The sequence below is a fragment of the Macaca nemestrina genome, chromosome 4, assembly GCF_043159975.1.
Source record: "Macaca nemestrina isolate mMacNem1 chromosome 4, mMacNem.hap1, whole genome shotgun sequence".
NCBI classification, from domain to species: domain Eukaryota; kingdom Metazoa; phylum Chordata; class Mammalia; order Primates; family Cercopithecidae; genus Macaca; species Macaca nemestrina.
This window is the reverse complement of record NC_092128.1, coordinates 128,826,175-128,844,475: the sequence shown is the minus strand read 5'-3', so window position 1 is coordinate 128,844,475 and position 18,301 is coordinate 128,826,175. Positions and strand designations below refer to the sequence as shown.

General features: G+C 45.1%; 1 protein-coding gene across 1 annotated transcript in view; it reads right to left on the bottom strand.

Annotated features, from left to right (window-relative positions):
- Positions 1-18,301, bottom strand: part of LOC139362635 (uncharacterized) — an 83,771-nt gene that overhangs the window by 29,962 nt on the left and 35,508 nt on the right. The window contains exon 6 of the mRNA XM_071094145.1: positions 11,283-11,383. Within this exon, the coding sequence (XP_070950246.1) occupies positions 11,283-11,383 (101 nt within the window). The remainder of the gene's footprint in view (positions 1-11,282; positions 11,384-18,301) is intronic.

The window sequence follows — 18,301 nt, the reverse complement described above, 5'->3', positions numbered from 1 at the left end:
GCCAGTCTGGTCTCAAAGTCCTGACCTCAGGTGATCCACCTGCCTCAGCTTTCCAAAGTGCTAGGATTACAGGCGTAAGCCACCACGCCTGTAAAAATTAGCCAGGTTTGGTGGAATGTGCCTGCAATCCCAGCTACTTAGGAGTCTGAGGCAGGAGTACTACTTGAACGTGGAAGGCAGAGGTTTGCAATGAGCTGATGTTGCACCATTGCACTCCAGCCTGGGCAACAAGAGTGAAACTCTGTCTCAAAACAAAACAAAACAAAACAAAACAAAACAAAACAAAACAGGCATTAAGTGACCATTCCCCCAGATGTACATTGTGTATTTGGTGAAAGCCTGATCAAAGTCCGGGTGCAGTGACTTGTGCCTATAATTCCAGCACTTTGGGAGGCCAAGGCAGGTGGATCACGTGAGGTCAGGAGTTCGAGACCAGCCTGGCCAAGGTGGTGAAACCCCATCTCGACTAAAAATACAAAAATTAGCCAGGCGTGGTGGCAACCACCTGTAATCCTGGCTGAGGCAGAAGAATTGCCTGAACCTGGGCAGTGGATGTTGCAGTGAGCTGAGATTGCACCACTGCACTCCAGCCTGGGCAACAGAGCCGGACTCCATCTCAAACAAAACAAAACAAAACAAAACAAAAACACAAATGAACAAAAAAACAATTTATGGCTTCACTAGAGGCTGAGCAACTGATCCCCATTTCCTATCCCACCAGCCATAATGACAATTTTAATGAGACAAGAGACTCTAGTAACTTTCTCCTGATAAACGCCCACTGACCATGCACTAGTTCTGGCTGAATGACAGAAATTACACATCTGCATGCCTTTGTGTACTGAAAAGACCTTTTGACAGATAAAATCTAACTGTACATTTAAATGTTAAGTTTGCATCCCAAAATGAACATGGATCCTGTATTACATGCATATTCATTGATTCAATACACCTGTGTCAGGACCGCCTTCATGAATATTCACAGATCCTCCCATAACCTTTTAAATATGTGTAACCATTCTGCTGTCAGATCACTATAGAAGCTGCGGATACAACTGACAGTGCAGAGCTTAATTAATCAATTTAATAATTAAGATTGAATGCTGGCTGGGCACGATGGTTCACGCCTGTAATCCCAGCACTTTGGGAGGCTGAGGTAGGCAGATCATATGAGACCAAGAGTTCGAGACCAGCCTGGCCAACATGGTGGAACCCTGTCTCTACTAAAAATTAAAAATAACTTAGCCAGGTGTGGTGGTGCACACCTGTAACCCCACCTACTCGGGAGGCTGAGGCATGAGAATTGCTTGAACCCAGGAGGCAGAGGTTGCAGTGAGCCGAGATCACATCACTACACTTCCGCCTGGGTCACAGAATGAGACTCTGTCTCAAAAAAAAAAAAAAAAAAACGAAAAAAAGAAAAAAAAAAGTGGCCCAGCTGCATTCCCTGCCCCTTGCATAGAAGTGGACCATACCTCTGAATATCTTCCTAGAGCCTCTTCTATCAAAATTTAGTGATAGTTGGATGCTTTTCCCTCCCTTGGATGTGGCCGTCCTCCCTTCCTGAGTATTCAGCTTTAGAAAGGGGCATCCTGGCATCCTAGTTTACCCTCTTTTTTGAGCTACAGCATTTGGTGGCTAAGAAAGGACAAGCATCCAGGGAATCACCTGTGGCTAATCAGGCAGGACCTGCCCTAGAGCGAGGTGTGTCTGGATCTCACTAAGAGCTGATCATACTGTGCTGGATGCGAGAGACCCATGGTATCCATGGAGGGATCTTGCACTAAATTATTGCAGCTTTGTCCAGATTTTATGCAGGACCTGGATGGAGTTGAGATCTAGCCAATATTTCTCTATGTGAAAAAAATAGGAAGGACTGAACCATATCTACCTTCCTAGGATATATGTGCTTTCAAATAAATACAGAAATAAAAATTGCCTGGTATAGTGGCCCACACCTTTAATCCCAGCACTTTGGGAAGCTGAATTGGGGGCATTGCTTGAGCCCATGAGTTCGAGAGCAGCCTGGGCAACACAGTGGGATCGTCTCTACAAAAAATTCAAAAATTAGGCACACGTGATGGTGTGAGCCTGTAGTCCCAGCTTCTTGGGAAGCTGAAACAGGGGCATGGTGTGTGCCCAGGAGGTTGAGGCTGCAGTGAGCTGTGATTGTGCTACTGCATTCCAGCCTGGGTCACAGAGCGAGACCCGGTCTCAAAAATAAATAAATAAATAAGGTCAAAGAGTAAATACACAAAATCTGCACATAAATGAGTAAAGCACTTTTATTCAGTCTTATTTATTTGTTTATTTATTTAGAGAAAGAGTCTCACTCTGTTGCCCAGGCTGGAGGGCAGTGGTGTGATATCAGCTCACTGCAACCTCTGCCTCCCAAGTTCAAGCAGTTCTTCTGCCTCAACCTCCCGAGTAGCTGGGATTACAGGCATATGCCACCACACCCAGCTACATCCAGCCTTATAATTAAGGATTAAAATGGTTCACCCTCACATAAAATCTGCCACCTCTGCCAGCAAGAATAATTATAAAATTCATCAGCCTCATGATTGAACTGTTGTGTATCCATTAAGGGCAACACACCCACAAATCATAAGCTACTATTTGACATAGCAGGTGGGTGAGAGAAATGATTGCCTCCTTGTCATTTTTCAGCCAGTGATCAACATGGCATGATACTGCACTCACATTGTTAGGCCATGGCCATGGTGCAGGTGATAATAGCTAGTGGGGAGTGCTCCTCTCTCTCAGGTGCAGATGGAATGCAGAGGAAATAGTGAGGGCAAAGTGTGTGCAACATTTGGAGAATGGAGCTGTCTATCATAAGGCACTATTATGTGGACCATTCTTTCTTTAACAAACATTTATAATGAATTTTGGCTATGTACCAGGCACAGTTCTAGATACCAGGGATAGAGCAGAGAAGCAAACAAATTCCCAGCTTTTTTTTTTTTTTTCAACACATTCCCTACTTTTACGGAGCATACATTCCAGTTGGAGGAGAGAGGACCAGAAATAGATAAATGTATGCTGTGCAGCAGAGATGCTTGGTAAGGGAAAGGGGAGGGGGTGTGACTGGGAGATTACCAGTTTGGATAAGTTGTCCAGGAAGATGTTTCTACTTTGGTAGAGACTGAACAGAGCAAAAGAGAGCAGAAGTCAAGAAGACAGCGGAGGGGAGAGTTTCCGAGGGAGCTGTGAGTACCTAAGGCCTGAGGTTGGAGCACATTTGGTGTATTTGAGCAACAGGAAGGAGGAAGCCACGTGCCTGTAGTGCAGGGAGGGAAGCAGAGAGAGGTGGGAAGGGGCCAGGTCATGAAGGGTTTTGTGGGTCATTTAGGATGCTGACTTTCACTGAGTGAGATGGGAACCGTTGGAGGGGCTGAGCAGAGAAGCGCAGGATCTGACTTAGGTTTTACACAGATACCCCAGTTCCTCTGGTGAGAACACGATAAGGAAGAAAGTGACGTCAGCTGGCGGCTCATGATATCCAGGCAAGAGATGCTGGTGGCTTGAACCAGAGTGGTCGTGGTAGGGGTATGAAAAGTGGAGGGCTTGTGAATAAATTTTAAAAGTAGAACAGACAGGATCTGTTGACAGATTATTTGAAGTGTGAGAGATGGAAAGGAGCCATAGATGACCCTAAGATTTTTAGCCTGAGCAACTGGAAGAATAGAGCTCTCACGGAGGCTCTGGGGGGAATGCAGCTGGAGGGAGGGAGGAACAAAGGGCTGGGCCACCAGCAACTCACAGAAGCCAAGCTATACAATTGGAGAGTATTTATTGATGAACATGCTTACTTGTTTGAATGAAGTGGAGCTTGCAAACTGGTGGCTCAGGAGCCAAATCTGGCTGGCCAATCTGCTTGGTTTGGTTCTCACAATATTTATTAAACAATGAAATTAGTTGTTGATGTTTAAAACTCGAGGGAGTTTATATCAAAATCTGGATTTACGGCATCTTTTGGAAAAGTGAAAGATATGGCAATGCTGGGTGGTGATGAATAACAGTGCGGCTCTTCGGTAAAGTGTGCCGTGCTCAGTCCCCTACTCTCTCATTGTCTTACAGCCAACTGCTATCCTGTCTGTGCCCTGATTTCCTCATTTGAAAATAGGAGTAAGAGTAGTTCTTACCTCCTGGGGCTGTAAGGAAAATTAACAGAGATAACTTATGAGTAGCACTCAAATAGCATTCAGAAATGTGAGCTATTATTGTTATTGCTGTTATTATTGATATTGTTATTATTATTACCTTGCCAGGCTTTGAGTTTGCGTGAGAATTTCAGAAAGCTGGAAGATGATACTAACAGGGGTTGAGAGGTAAGTGAAGCTTCCCTTAATCAATAATGGCACCAAACCAGAAAGCAGGAGAGATGGAAGCACAGCTCACAGACACTTAGAAAATTGTGATCAGCCCCACGAGTCAGAGTTAATTTCTCTTCTGCAGAGCTGGGACCAGCGGCCTGGATCACCCAGTGACTCATCTAATAGCCCTGTGAGTTCGCCCAGCTTGCAGCATCACAAATTACACTTGCAGCCTCCTTATCAGGCAAGCTAGGAAATTAAACCTAAATGGCTACGGTGTTGCTAAGTAATATGGTTGCAACACAGACACCTGAAGCTGAGACCATCACAGGCCCATTAAAGCATCATTTCCCACTGTGGCTAATGAGGTCCGAATCCTTTGAAGGAAACCTGCTGTTCTTTTTTAAGGTCAGAAAGTGGAGTAACTCGGTTAGAAGCAAGAGACAGAATTTCCCTTCCTAGATGCTAGGGGTTTGTGTGTTTATGGGTATATATTGGAGCTCTATGGTCTCATGGCTAAGTGGTGGGGGTGAGGGAGATCAGAGACAGCCATCCTCCCTTCCTGGACTCCTTGACCCTGAGCCGGGAGGGGCCTGGCCAATGGCATCAGGCAGTGTTAGCCAAATGCCTATTGGCTTCAATTTGGGAGGCTTCTTAGGAATATGGGGCAGAAGGGGATGACGATATTTTTGGCATTTTCTTCCTCAGGACAGTGTTTTCTTTAGGGGGCTTTTCCGTTTCTACAACAAAGTCCTAGAACCATTAATGGGGCTCCTGGACCCTGGGATGCTTGGGCAGCTAAGCTAGACCTGGAAGTGGACTTCATTTTCCCGTTTCTTTCCAGTCAGACCAACCATGTCCATTTCAGAGTTTGGTTCCTCATGGACCTGGAAAAATTAGAGCCTGGGCACAACCCCAGCAAGTAAGGCAGTGGCTGTATGTGGCCCCCTGAGTTCACTCAGATAGGGACTGAGCATGCGTGTCACCAGCCCCATGTGGCTCTTCTGAAGCTCCACAGCTGTGCTTGCAGTTAGCTGTTTAGTAAGTCAACACACTGGGGCTGTGTGGTCAGGGGTTGGGGGACTGGAGCCCATGGGTCTGCCCCAGCTCCCCTCTCTGAAAGGATATTCTCTACCTTCTCTGCTCTGGGCTCCTGAGACGGATTGGGAGAGTATTACCTCCCCCCCGCCCGCCTTTAATTAGTATCTTTCATCACATCTTCTCCACAATGCTGACGGTTATTTTTCAAGACTCATTCAAGTGGGTTGGGCCTCACATAACTTCTGCATGGTGATCCGAGTATGGGGCTTCCTGGCAGCCTGGAGGACAGTGACTGCAGTACAGTGGGTGTGTTTGCCCCATCCAGGTCTGAGCAAGCCCTGAGCTTCATCTGCTGGGAGCTCTTGATAATCTGGCCTAGCTAGTTCCAGTCTTCATGAAAAGAAGAATGTGGAGGAGAATTCCAGAACTGCTTTCTGGCATTCATTGTGTGATGGGAGACATGGCTGTCCCCAAAGGGGACAAGGACTTTTAGATTGGGGACATTTCTAAGTCAAACTCTAATCAAGTGCCTTCTTTGCATTTTGTGAGCTTGCTGCAGGCTTGGACCTCTCTCCCTAAGGAAGAGCTGTGCTCTGCTGGAACTGGATGGACATCTGGGGACTCACAGGCTGGCCGCTGCTCTGACTGTATTTCCTACATCCCCACACACCATCCTCATAGGGAAGATGACACATGACATGCCATGAAACACTTGACCAAGCACAGGTCAAAGCTACCAACACATCCCATTCTGTGGTACCTTGCAAATCTCGTGCAGCTGTGAGCTATGATTTATTTCATGTAGGTGTACTGGGGTGCTTGGGTCCTAGTGGTTACTTTTCATAGCATTATTTTTACCAAGTGTTTTCTCTCCTAAATTCAATCAAAAGCTGCATGATTTCTATCCCCTCTACCACTATTTCCATTCAAGGAAGGAAACGCTGGCCAGATTTAGAGAGTGCCCCTTTCATTTCTTTGGAGAGCCATCATTTGCTTCGTTGCATATGTACTTTTCCTTGGTTGGTTCTTTAAAATAAATTTTTTTTTCTAGCAATCTTCCTGTCTCAACCTCCCAAGTAGCTGGGACCACAGTCGTGCGCAACCACACCTGGCTAATTTTTTAAATTTTTTGTAGAGAGAAGGTCTCTCACTATGTTACCCAGGCTGGTCTCCAACTCCTGGGCATAAGTAGTCCTCCTGCCTTGGCTTCCCAAAGCCTTGGATTACAGGTGTAATCCATGTCTGGCTTAAAATTTTTTGTTAAAAACAAAGACATAAACACACACACTAGCCCAGGCCTACACAGGATCTGTGTGTAACTAGAGCAGGAGACCCTTCTACCTGAGAACTTTTGTCTTTGCTGTGTGATCTTTGGCAGGTTATTTAAGCTCTCCAGGCCTTAGTTCTCATTTGTAAGATGAGATAATAATAACATCAATCCCAAGGAATTGTGTGAAGGTTAATTAATACATTTTTAAAAAGAGAAAACACTCAAGGGGTATTAACTATTATGATAAGAGTGGCAATGACCATGCATATTGGACTTCATAGATGGAGGAAGCCCAGGCTCGATGGACAGCTTCCCTGTTTCCCAGCAACGTTTTAACAAATCTATCAAATTCCCATTCTCCACCTAGGTGGCCTTGCCAGGGACGTGGTGACAAGTATAAAGGGGAGGAGTGATGCTTCTTCAGGAAGGTGCTGATGGAAGGATAACCAGGCCTGTGCTTTTATGAAATAGCAAGCCAAAATGGGGAACTTGATCTAGAGAATTTGATTAATCTCTTCGACTACATCAAAAGCAGCAGTGAAGCAACTTCTCTCGTGTGATGCCAATAACTAAAAGAGTGTGTGCTGTCCTCCAACTGCCACTTACCAGCTGTATAAAAAGGGCCAGTTACTTAATCTCTCTGAGCCTTAGTTTCCTCATCTGTCAATGGGAATGATACTATTTTATAGGGTTGTTGTGGTTATTAATCAGGTGGTATCTGTAGAATGCCTAACAAGTTTTTGGAACCAGGTGAAGGCTCAGTAAAAGCCAATCATTATGCTCATTATTATGTTTATTATAAATGCTTTTTTTTTTTTTTTTTTTGAGACGAAGTCTTGCTCTTGTCCCCCAGGCTGAAGTGTGATGGTGCAGTCTTGGCTCACTGCAACCTCCTCTTCCTGGGTTCAAGTGATTCTCCTGCCTCAGCCTCCCAAGTAACTGGGATTACAGGTGCCTGCCACCAAGCATGGCTAATTTTTGTATTTTTAGTAGAGATAGGGTTTCACCATGTTGGCCAGACTGGTCTCAAACTCCTGATCTCAGATGATCCATCTGCCTCGGCCTCCCAAAGTGTTGGGATTACAGGCATGAGCCGCCACACCCAGCCTATAAATGCTCTTATTACGAGCTACCTTACAGCTTATGATTTACAACTGAGGAAGCAAGTTATTTCATGGCAGGACTTGTCCTGTGATAGTTCTCTTCCTCATCATGAAGATGTCAACAGCACTCATCGGGATTCCCCCACCTCTGGCCTGGGCGGTTGCCCATGTGAAGATTGGGAGAAGGTGATGCCCACCTGGTTGCACAAGAGCTGGGTCTAAGTCATCCTGTCTCTGTGTGTATCTACAGCCCTAGGAACGGCTCATGGCTCATGCTTCTATTGCATGACCAGGGATTCTGAGGATGGTTTAGGTGTCCAGACTCAAACCTTCCTTGTCATTACCTCCTTCCTAGCTTTTTCCCTCTACCTAACAATCCTTCTTTCTCAGGTTCTCTTGAATGTGTCCCTCTTTTCTAGAGACAGTTGCGTCTTCCTACCTGCCTGCAGCCTCCTCTGGCTTTGCCCTCTTCTGCACCCTCCCTGAAATTGTTTTTGTCTCTCCAGCCCCAGTTCCTCATTCCTCAGATGACAGCACCCAGACTTTCATATGGGGATGGATAAGTTAGGAATGCATTCAGCTGCAAATAAGAAAGCTGACGCAGAGTGGCTGCAACATAAGGATTTATTTCATTCACATAGCACTAAGTCTGAAGATAGGTGGTTGCCTGCTTTGATTCAGCCTTTCTATCCTCATGCTCGCAGCTCCAGGCATCACATCAGCACTCAAAGCAGGATGAAGGAATGGAGGAAGGAAGCACAATTTGCATTTGTTCTTTTTTTTTTTTTAATGAGAAAAGCCAAAGTTTTTCCAGTTGCCCCCAGCATACTTCCATTTATATCTCATTAGCTAGAGCTGTGTTAAGATTCTCTCTAGCTGCAAAGGAGATGAGGAAGGCTAGCATTTCATTTTTCTAGCCTCCAAAATGGAGATAAAGAGAAAAGGAGCTCGAGGGTGTGGGCTTATGCAGCCAATGCTGTCTAGTATAGAAAATTTCTCCCCAGTCTCAGCACATGCGGCAGACTTGACCCCCACTCCAGGCATGTCACTGATGACCAATCAGAGCATGATATCGCTCTTGCCACAGGGATTGTTTCATGAAAGGGCATGTGACTAAGCTAGGGAAATTAAGAGATGATGAGACTCAATTCCAGGACTTCAGTTGAGACTATTGGGAAAGAGATCTTTTGTTTGGATTTAAGCATAGCATAAACTGCTGAGATCCTCAGGCTACCCCTTAAAGAAAGCTGACCTGAGATGGTTCCAACCTAGAGGAAAGCAAGGCTGAGAGACAAGGAGCAGTGCTGATGACATGGATGGAATTCCTGGATCCAACTGTACCTGATGCCCCCAGGAACTTTCATGTATGTGAGCCAGTAAATTTTCCTTTTTACTTAAGCCAATTGGAGTTCAATGTCTATCACTTCAAGTAAAAGAATCTTGGATAATACGTGCCCTTGGAGGCTCTGCTTGAGGTACCAACACCATCTGGTTTTGTTTATGTGTTTACGTATCAAGATCTCTCACCAGATGCATGCTCTGCTGGCAGGGGTCATCTTTGTATCCCAAGGCCCCCCACATTGGACGTGACACATGGCAGGTTCACAGTAAAGGCTTCATTAATGAATGAGCCATGTTTCTCCTCTGCCCTCCATGGCTGCCTTATAAATCCAGGCTCTGTCATCTGGCACTCAAGGACTTCCATCATCCAGCCTCCATAATGTCCTCCCATTATTCCTCTCGATGAAAAACACTGCTGCTGAATTTACCTTTTTTTTTTTTTTTAAAAAAAACAGTGGCCCTTCTCCATCTGTACATCTCTTCATGCTGGTCTCTCCGCCTGGAACACGGCTTTCTCCATCTTCATCTTTCAAAACTCTATATATTCAAGACATAACTCAAATGTTGCTTCTCCCAAGGAGCCTTCTTTGATCATCTCAAGTCATAACACCTGCAGCTCTCGCTGATCTACATGAGACACCTGTCACGTCGCCCTGTGGCGGTTGATGTGTCAAGATCTTATCTTCCCAATTAAACCATTAGCTTTGTGCCTCTTCCAGCACCTAGCAGGGTGCCATTCACATTGTGGGGCTCAGGAGACATAGATCGCTGGAAAAACCTGGTTTGGAATGAATTTCTCTCTCAGCCCTGGAGAGGGTTTTTCTTTTCCTGACCACATTTTATTAAAGCTATTTTTCCTACTAAATTTTTTCCCACAAATGTGTTGAGGTATAATTGATTTAAGGTGTGCAATTGGATGAATTGTGAGATATGTATACACCTGTAAAGCCGCCCCACAATCGAGAGAGTGAACATGTTCTTCACCCCTGAGTGGTGCCCACGCCCCTTTGTCATCTCTACCTCCCTTTCCCCGACAAACTCCAAAACAGATCAGCTTCCTGTCACGACAGTTGAATGTGTATTTTCTAAAATCATATGTTGATGGAGTTGTATGGTTTGTATTTTTTTGTCTGCCTTCTTTCACTCAAGAGATGACTTTGAGATTCATCTGTTGTTGTGTATATCCATAGTTTGTTCTGTTTCACTGCTGAATCGTGCTCCCTGTCATGAATATGCCACTATCTATCAGTTCATCTGTGGACATTTGGGTTGTTTGGGTCCAGTTTGGGGATTTTACAAATAAAATTGCTATGAACATTTGTGAATAACTCATTATATGAACACATGCCTTCATTTATCCTGACAAATATCTAGGAGTGGAATGGCTGGATCAAAGGGTAGGCATCTATTGAATTTTTAAGCTCTTTTATGTGGTGGTACCATTTTACATTCCCACTGGTTCTAGTTCTACATACTCTCTTGCCACATTTTCATTTCTTCCCCATATATCAAAATTAGTGCTTTTCAAACTTTAAAAAATTTGGGTTTGTTTTTGAGACAGGGTCTTGATCTATCATCCAGGCTGGAATGCAGTGTCATGATCTCAGCTCACTGAAGCCTCCACCTTCCAGGCTCAAGGGTTCTCCCACCTCAGTCTCTGGAGTAGCTGGGACTACAGGTGTGCACACCACCATCCCTGGCTAATTTTTGTATTTTTAGTAGCGATGGGGTTTTGTCATGTTTCCCAGGTTGATTTCAAACTCCTGGCCTCAAGAGATTTGTCTGTCTTGGCCTCCCAATATCTTTTGTTTTGTTTTGTTTTTTAAGAAGCAGAAACCTTAAAAAAAAAAAAAAAAAAAAAAAAAAAAAAAGGCCATCCCTAGACCCCTAGTGAGTAAAGCGTGTAAGGAGACAGATGCTTTGGCCAAAGGGTTGTAGGAGGTGTGGGGCGCCTGAGGCCCTGGGTCACCTCTTCCGGCCCTGGGGTCCTAAGAACACATACATGTAGAACACCCGCTCTAGGTGATAAACGTGAGTCAGATTGGACTTTCACTTACGTTCTGGGCCACAGCACCTGCCAGCCATGCTGAGAACTTCACCAGGGCCTCCAAAATGACGAGCCTTGGAGGCGGCTCGGACACAGCAGCCTGGACTATGGGGTGGTATTTCTCGCTGGATGGAAAAGGTTTTTCAGGATATAAATACTACCTTTCCACCACCATGACTTGTCAAACTTCCTCCATCTCCAAGACAAATATCAGAAACTGCATGACTCCAGATACCAGGAACAAAGAAACAAATTGGGAACACTGTGGGCAAAAAAAAAAAAAAAAAGAAGAAGATTTTAATAAAGATTCAGCCAGCTCCATGCGTAGATCCTGACACACTGCTTACTGTGATCTTGACAGTGATGCTGGGCAAGAATAAATAGACTGTGAGGCCATTCATATTCCTGGCACTGATGAGCCCACTGCAGCCTAAATGATGGCTGACTATAGACAGGGACCCTTTCAGGGGCTGCTCCAGCAGACCTCTGGCCTCAGACTCTTGGCCTCTGCAGGCTTTGGGACCCTGAAGCTGAGGTTTCTCACTGGCCTGCAGTGAGCCTGAGAAAAGCAGATTCACGGGCCCTCAGCCTTCATTCGCACTCCTGTGCCAGAACCTGAAGAGCTGTGTTTTCACCTTGCTGTGTGTTTCTTCCTCCTCCTCGTTCTGCTTTTATTATAGAAAACTTTAAACATATACAAAAGTAGACAGGATAGTAAAATGAACCCTATACACCCACAGCCCGGCTTCAACAGTTACCCATAGATGGCCAATCTTGTTGCATCTCTACTCCTACTCACTGTCCCCAGTATTATTTTGAATCAAATCCCAGACATTAAATTATTTCATCCATAGACAGGTCCCCCAATCTAAAACATAAGGGAGCCTTTTTAAAGACAAAACCATAATATTATTATCCCACCTAAAAATGAGCAATCATTTCTTTCTGGCCCATAGTGGAGTGTGAGGACCATGGCCTAAGCTCTCTCAGCCAAAGAGTAGGTCACTTCTTCCGGTAGTGGGAGCTACGCCTGACACGTGTCGCAAGACAGTGTGCATTTTTAAAGGAGGGTGTGCATTTTTAAAGGAAGCCAGCAGGAGTTCTACTTCTGGAAATCCAAGCTCATAAGAGAAAAACAGCACCAAGTTGAGCTGACCACTTGTGTTGCAAAGGGGGCCTCGGGTCCTAGGCAGGACCATTATCTAGAATCTTGTCATCCACGCCTTCTATTGGTTTTTAAAGCCAACTTTGCATTTTAACCTAACGGGTTCAGGGAAGCCACTGTCAAGTTCCCTATAGAGTAGTTCCTGGGGGCTTACCAGTATGACGTCACCCTGGGCAGTCTTTGAATATCCAGTCAGACCCCCTGGGTTTGATGTGTGTCTCTGCAGTTTATATACTGTGCATTAGGAAGTGGACACTTGCTGTCATTGGCTGGCAGGGGTGTTTTTTGAGATGACAGTAGATGACATGCTGATAAACTGGATGCTGAGAGTGTGTGGTGATGCAGGTCACCCATCTTCCCCTGCCTGCCCGTGCCCACTGTCTATCCAGGGGCCCATCCAGATGGGTTTCCAGGCCCTACCTTCATCCCAAGAGCTGGATTCATGGTTTCTTGTAGGTGCCAAACAGGAACCAGCTAGGCTTTTCAGCACACAGAGCCCCCCGATGCTGGTGGGTAGAGCAGGCCCTGTTGAGGCTCTTGCTCCAGCTGCCCCCCTTGGAGAACCCTCTGCAGTGTGCATGAGGCACTCCTGGGCTGTCTTCTAGCCCTTGCTCCTGAAGGCACCATTTCCCACACATCCCAGGCTCCTTGGAATTGAGATGCTGTGGTCGTGGTCTTGGCTGACCAGGTGTCCCTTGATTCCAGTAAGGAGCAGGGACATGGGAAAAGCTTTGCTGGTGGAGGAAGCTGCACAAGGGAGCAGTGGGATGCCAAGGTCTCCTATTGCTGTCCATCCTCAGGGCTGAAGGCTGCTCAGTAGGAAGTCACCTAAAGTGCTGGGATTACAGGTGTGAACCACTGCACCCAGCATTTTTTTTTTTTTTTTTTTTTTTTTTAGACAGAGACTCATTCTGTTGTCCAGGCTGGAGTGCAGTAGTGCAATCTCGGCTCACTGCAACGTCCACCTCCCAGGTTCAAGTGATTCTCCTGCCTCAGCCTCCTGAGTAGCTGGGATTACAGGTGCCCGCCACCACATATGGCTAAGTTTTTGTATTTTTAGTAGAGAAGTGGTTTTGCCATGTGGGCCAGGCTGGTCTCAGGCTCCTGGCCTCAAGTGATCCACCCACCTCAGCCTCCCGAAATGCTGGGATTGCAGGTATGAGCCACTGCGCCTGGCCAAGTTTTACTGTTCTTAGTGTGCAGATATTTTACTTCCTTGGTTAGATTTATTCTTAAGCATTTTATTTTTCAGCATTATTCACAATAGCCAAGATATGGAAATAATCTAAGTGCCCATCAACAAGGTACACAATAAAATACTATAAAGCTTTTAAAAAGAATGAAATCCTGTCATGTGTAAAACATGAATGAAACCGTAGGACATTATGCTAAGAGAAATAGACCAGGCACAGAAGGACAAATACTGTATAATCTCACTTACATGTGGTAACTAAAAGTCTCACAGAAATAGAGAGTAGACAGGTGGTGAGTGGAGGAAAGTAGGGAGACAGAGGGATGGGGAAACAGAAAATATTGATCAGGCCGGGCGCGGTGGCTCAAGCCTGTAATCCCAGCACTTTGGGAGGCCGAGACGGGCGGATCACGAGGTCAGGAGATCGAGACCATCCTGGCTAACGCGGTGAAACCCCGTCTCTAGTAAAAAATACAAAAAAATAGCCGGGCGAGGTGGCGGGTGCCTGTAGTCCCAGCTACTCGGGAGGCTGAGGCAGGAGAATGGCGTAAACCCGGGAGGCGGAGCTTGCAGTGAGCCGAGATCCGGCCACTGCACTCTAGTCTCGGCGACAGAGCAAGACTCCGTCTCAAAAAAAAAAAAAAAAAAAAGAAAATATTGATCAAACGGTACAAAGTTGTAGTTAGACTGGAGGAATAAGCTTCAGTGATCTATTGCATTGCATGGTGTCCATAGTTAATAATAAGCCACTATATATTTCAAAATTGCTAAAATGGGGAGTGGGGTGGAGCAAGATGGCTCAATAGAATCTCTCATCAATCATTCCCCTACATAAACACCAAATTAAACAATTATCCATGCAAAAAAGCACCTTCGTAAGAACGAAAAATCAGGTGAGCAATCTCAGTACCTGGTTTTAATATTATATCAAGAAAAGAGGCACTGAAGATTGCAGTAAAGAGAGTCTTGCATAGCCTATACCATCTGACATTCATCCCCCAGCAGCACCATACTGAACAGAGAGAGAATCTGGGTGCTTTGGGGAGGGAGAGTGAAGTGATTATGGGACTTTGCATTGGAACTGAGTGACTGCCCTGTCACAGTGGAACACAACACAGGACAGAATTCTGCTAGTGCCCACAAAGGGAGCATTTTTTTTTTTTTTTTAGATGGAGTCTTGCTCTTTCAACCAGGCTGGAGTGCAGTGGCATGATCTCGGCTTACTGCACCCTCCACTTCCCAGATTCAAGTGATTCTCCTGTCTCAGCCTCTCGAGTAGCTGGGACTACAGCTGCACAACACCATGCTCAGCTAATTTTTGTATTTTTAGTTGAGACAGGGTTTCACCACATTGGTCAGGCTGGTCTCGAACTCCTGACCTCAGGTGATCTGCCCGCCTTGGCCTCCCAAAGTGCTGGGACTACAGGTGTGAGCCACCACTCCTGGCCAAAGGGAGCATTTAACCTAGCTCCCACTAAAGAGGAATCTCCCATGCCAGAGACAGATAGGAACTTCAGTTCCAGCTGCCTCCACCACTAGTTAATTAAAGTGCCCTGAGGTCCTGAATAAATTTGAAAGGCAGTCAGACCACAAGGTCTGCAGGTCTGCAGTCCTTGGGCAAATTCAGGTGCTGAACTTGCTCAGAGCCAGTGGAATGGGAATGCGCATGACCCAATGAGATATCAGTTTTGGTGGCCAAGAAGTGCTTGTATCACACCTCCCCCAACTCCAGGCAGTGCAGCTCAAAGAGAGACTCCTTCCACTTGTGGGAAAGAGAAGGAAGATTAGAAGAGAACTGTGTCTTACAACTTGAGTAGCAGCTCAGCCACAGGAAAACACACCACTAAACTGATTCCTGAAGCCCCCAATTCAAGGCCCTACTTCCTGGACATTTCTAGACTCACTCTGGGACAGAAGGGAACTTGCTGCACTGAAGAGACGGACGCAGCCCGGCAGGACTCACCACCTGCCGACTAAAGAGCCCTTGGGCCTTAAACATCAGTAGTAGCAAGGCAGTAGTTGCCATGGGCCTTGGTCAGGACCTAGTAATTTGCTGGCTTCACATGTGACCCACCACAGTAGCAGCTGTGGTGTTCACAGGAGCAACTATGTCACCCCTCCCTCACTCCAAGTAACCTAGTACAGACAGAGAGACTCCTTCAGTTTGGGAGAAAGCGAGAAAACAGTTTGAGAGATTCTGCCTAATAATCCAAGGAATTCTCCCAGATATTATCCAAGACCACTGAGGCAGTATGAGTCTGCTAGAATCACAGTGCTACTTGGCTTAGGGTACTCCCTAGTAAATTCCCTTTGAATACTTAGAAAACCTTCTCAAGAAGAACAGGCACAACTGAGCCCAGATGGCAAAGACTACAATAAATATCTAACTCTTCAATGCCCAGACATAGATGAACAATGACAAGCATCAAGACCATCCCAGAAAACATGACCTCACCAAATGAACCATGTAAGGCACTAATGACCAATCCCAATCACACATCTCAGGACAGAGATATGTAACCTTTCAGAGAACTCAAAATAGCTGTTTTAGAAGAGCTCAATGAAATTCAAGATAACAGAGAGAAGAAATCCAGAATTACATTAGACAAATTTACCAAAGAGATTAAAATAATTTTAAAAATCAAGCAGAAATAATGAAACTGAAAAATTTAATTGACATACTGAAGAATGCATCAGAGTCTCTCAACAGCAGAACTGGTCAGGCAGAAGAAAATATTAGTGAACTTGAAGAAAGCTATTTGAAAATACAGTTAGAGCAGACAAAAGACAAATGAGGTCGTATGTGGTGGCTCACGCCTGTAATCTCAGCACTTTGGGAGGCCAAGATGGGCAGATCACGAGGTCAGGAGATCGAGAACATCCTGGCTAACACAGTGAAACCCCATCTCTACTAAAAAACATACAAAAAATTAGCTGTGCATGGTGACGGGCGCCTGTAGTCCCAGCTACTCGGGAGGCTGAGGCAGGAGAATGGCGCGACCCCAGAAGTCGGAGCTTGCAGTAAGCTGAGATTGTGCCACTGCACTCCAGCCTGGGTGACAGAGCGAGTCTCCATCTCAAAAAAAAAGAAAAAAAAGAAAAGAAAAATGAAACTAAAAATAAGGTGTGCCTACGAGATCTAAAAATAGCCTCAAAATGGCAAATCTAAGAGTTATTGGCCTTAAAAAGGAGGCAGAGAGACAAAGGGATAATATCAGGGAACATCTCAAACCTAGAGAAAAATATCAATGTTCAAGTACAAGAAGGTTATAGAACACCAAGCAGATTTAACCCATAGAAGACTACCTCAATGCATGTGATAATCAAACTCCCGAAGGTCAAGGATAAAGAAAGGATCCTAAAAGCAGCAAGAGAAAACAAACAAACAACATACGATGGAGCTTCAACGTGTCTGGCAGCACACTTTTCAGTGAAAACCTTACAGGCCAAGAGAGAGTGGCATGACATATGTAAAATGCTGAAGAAGAAAACCTTTTAGCCAAGAATGGTATAACCAGCAAAAATATCCTACAAACATGAAGGATAAATGAAGACTTTCCTAGACAAATAGAAGTCGAAGGATTTCATTAACACCAAAACTGTCCTAAAATAAATACTAAAGAGAATTCATATATATATATATATATATGAAACCATTTGAAGGTACAAGACTCACTGGTAATATTAGGTTGATTCAAGAGGAACTGCAGGCCAGGCACGGTGGCTCATGCTTGTAATCCCAGCACTTTGAGAGGCTGAGGCTCACGAGGTCAGGAGTTCGAGACCAGCCTGGTCAACACAGTAAAACCCCATCTCTACTAAAAATACAAAAATTAGCTGGGCATGGTGGTGGGCACCCACCTAAGTACCTAAGTAATCCCAGCTACTTAGAAGGCTGAGGCAGGAGAATTGCTTGAACCCGGGAGGCGGAGGTTGCAGTGAGCTGAGATCACGCCATTGCACTCCAGCCTGGCCGACAGAGCTAGACTCCGTCTCAAAGAAAAAAAGAGGAACTGTGTTTTTTGCCATTACTTTTAATGCCATAACTTTTAATAGCAAAAACTGCAACTACTTTTGCACCAACCTAATAGTAAGTATACAGATACACATGGAATGTTAAAATAAGATTATTGTGATGGGTAAAGCACTCATATCTGGAGTAGAAATACTAAAAAGTAAATGTATCAAAAATAATAAGTATGACAACTTTTCAAGACATAGACAGTATTTTTTTTTTTTTTTTTTTTTTTGAGACGGAGTCTCGCTCTGTCACCCAGGCTGGAGTGCAGTGGCCGGATCTCAGCTCACTGCAAGCTCCGCCTCCCGGGTTCACGCCATTCTCCTGCCTCAGCCTCCCGAGTAGCTGGGACTACAGGCGCCTGCCACCTCGCCCGGCTAAGTTTTTGTATTTTTAGTAGAGACGGGGTTTCACTGTGTTAGCCAGGATGGTCTCGATCTCCTGACCTCGTGATCCGCCCGTCTCGGCCTCCCAAAGTGCTGGGATTACAGGCTTGAGCCACCGTGCCCGGCCTTGACATAGACAGTATAAGATATAAATAGAAATTTTAAAAATGTCAATAAAGTGGAGGGATGAAATTGAAGTGTAAAGTTTTTATTAGTTTTTGCTTGTTTGTTAGTTTCTTTGTTCATTTATGCAATCGGGGTAAGTTGTAATCAGTTTAAAATAATGGATTATAAGATGTTATATACAAGCCCCATGGTAACCTCAAATCAAAAAACGTACAAAGATACACAAAAATAGAAATTAAAGCATACCATCAGAGAAAATCACCTTGACTAAAAAGAAGACAAGAAAGTAGGTA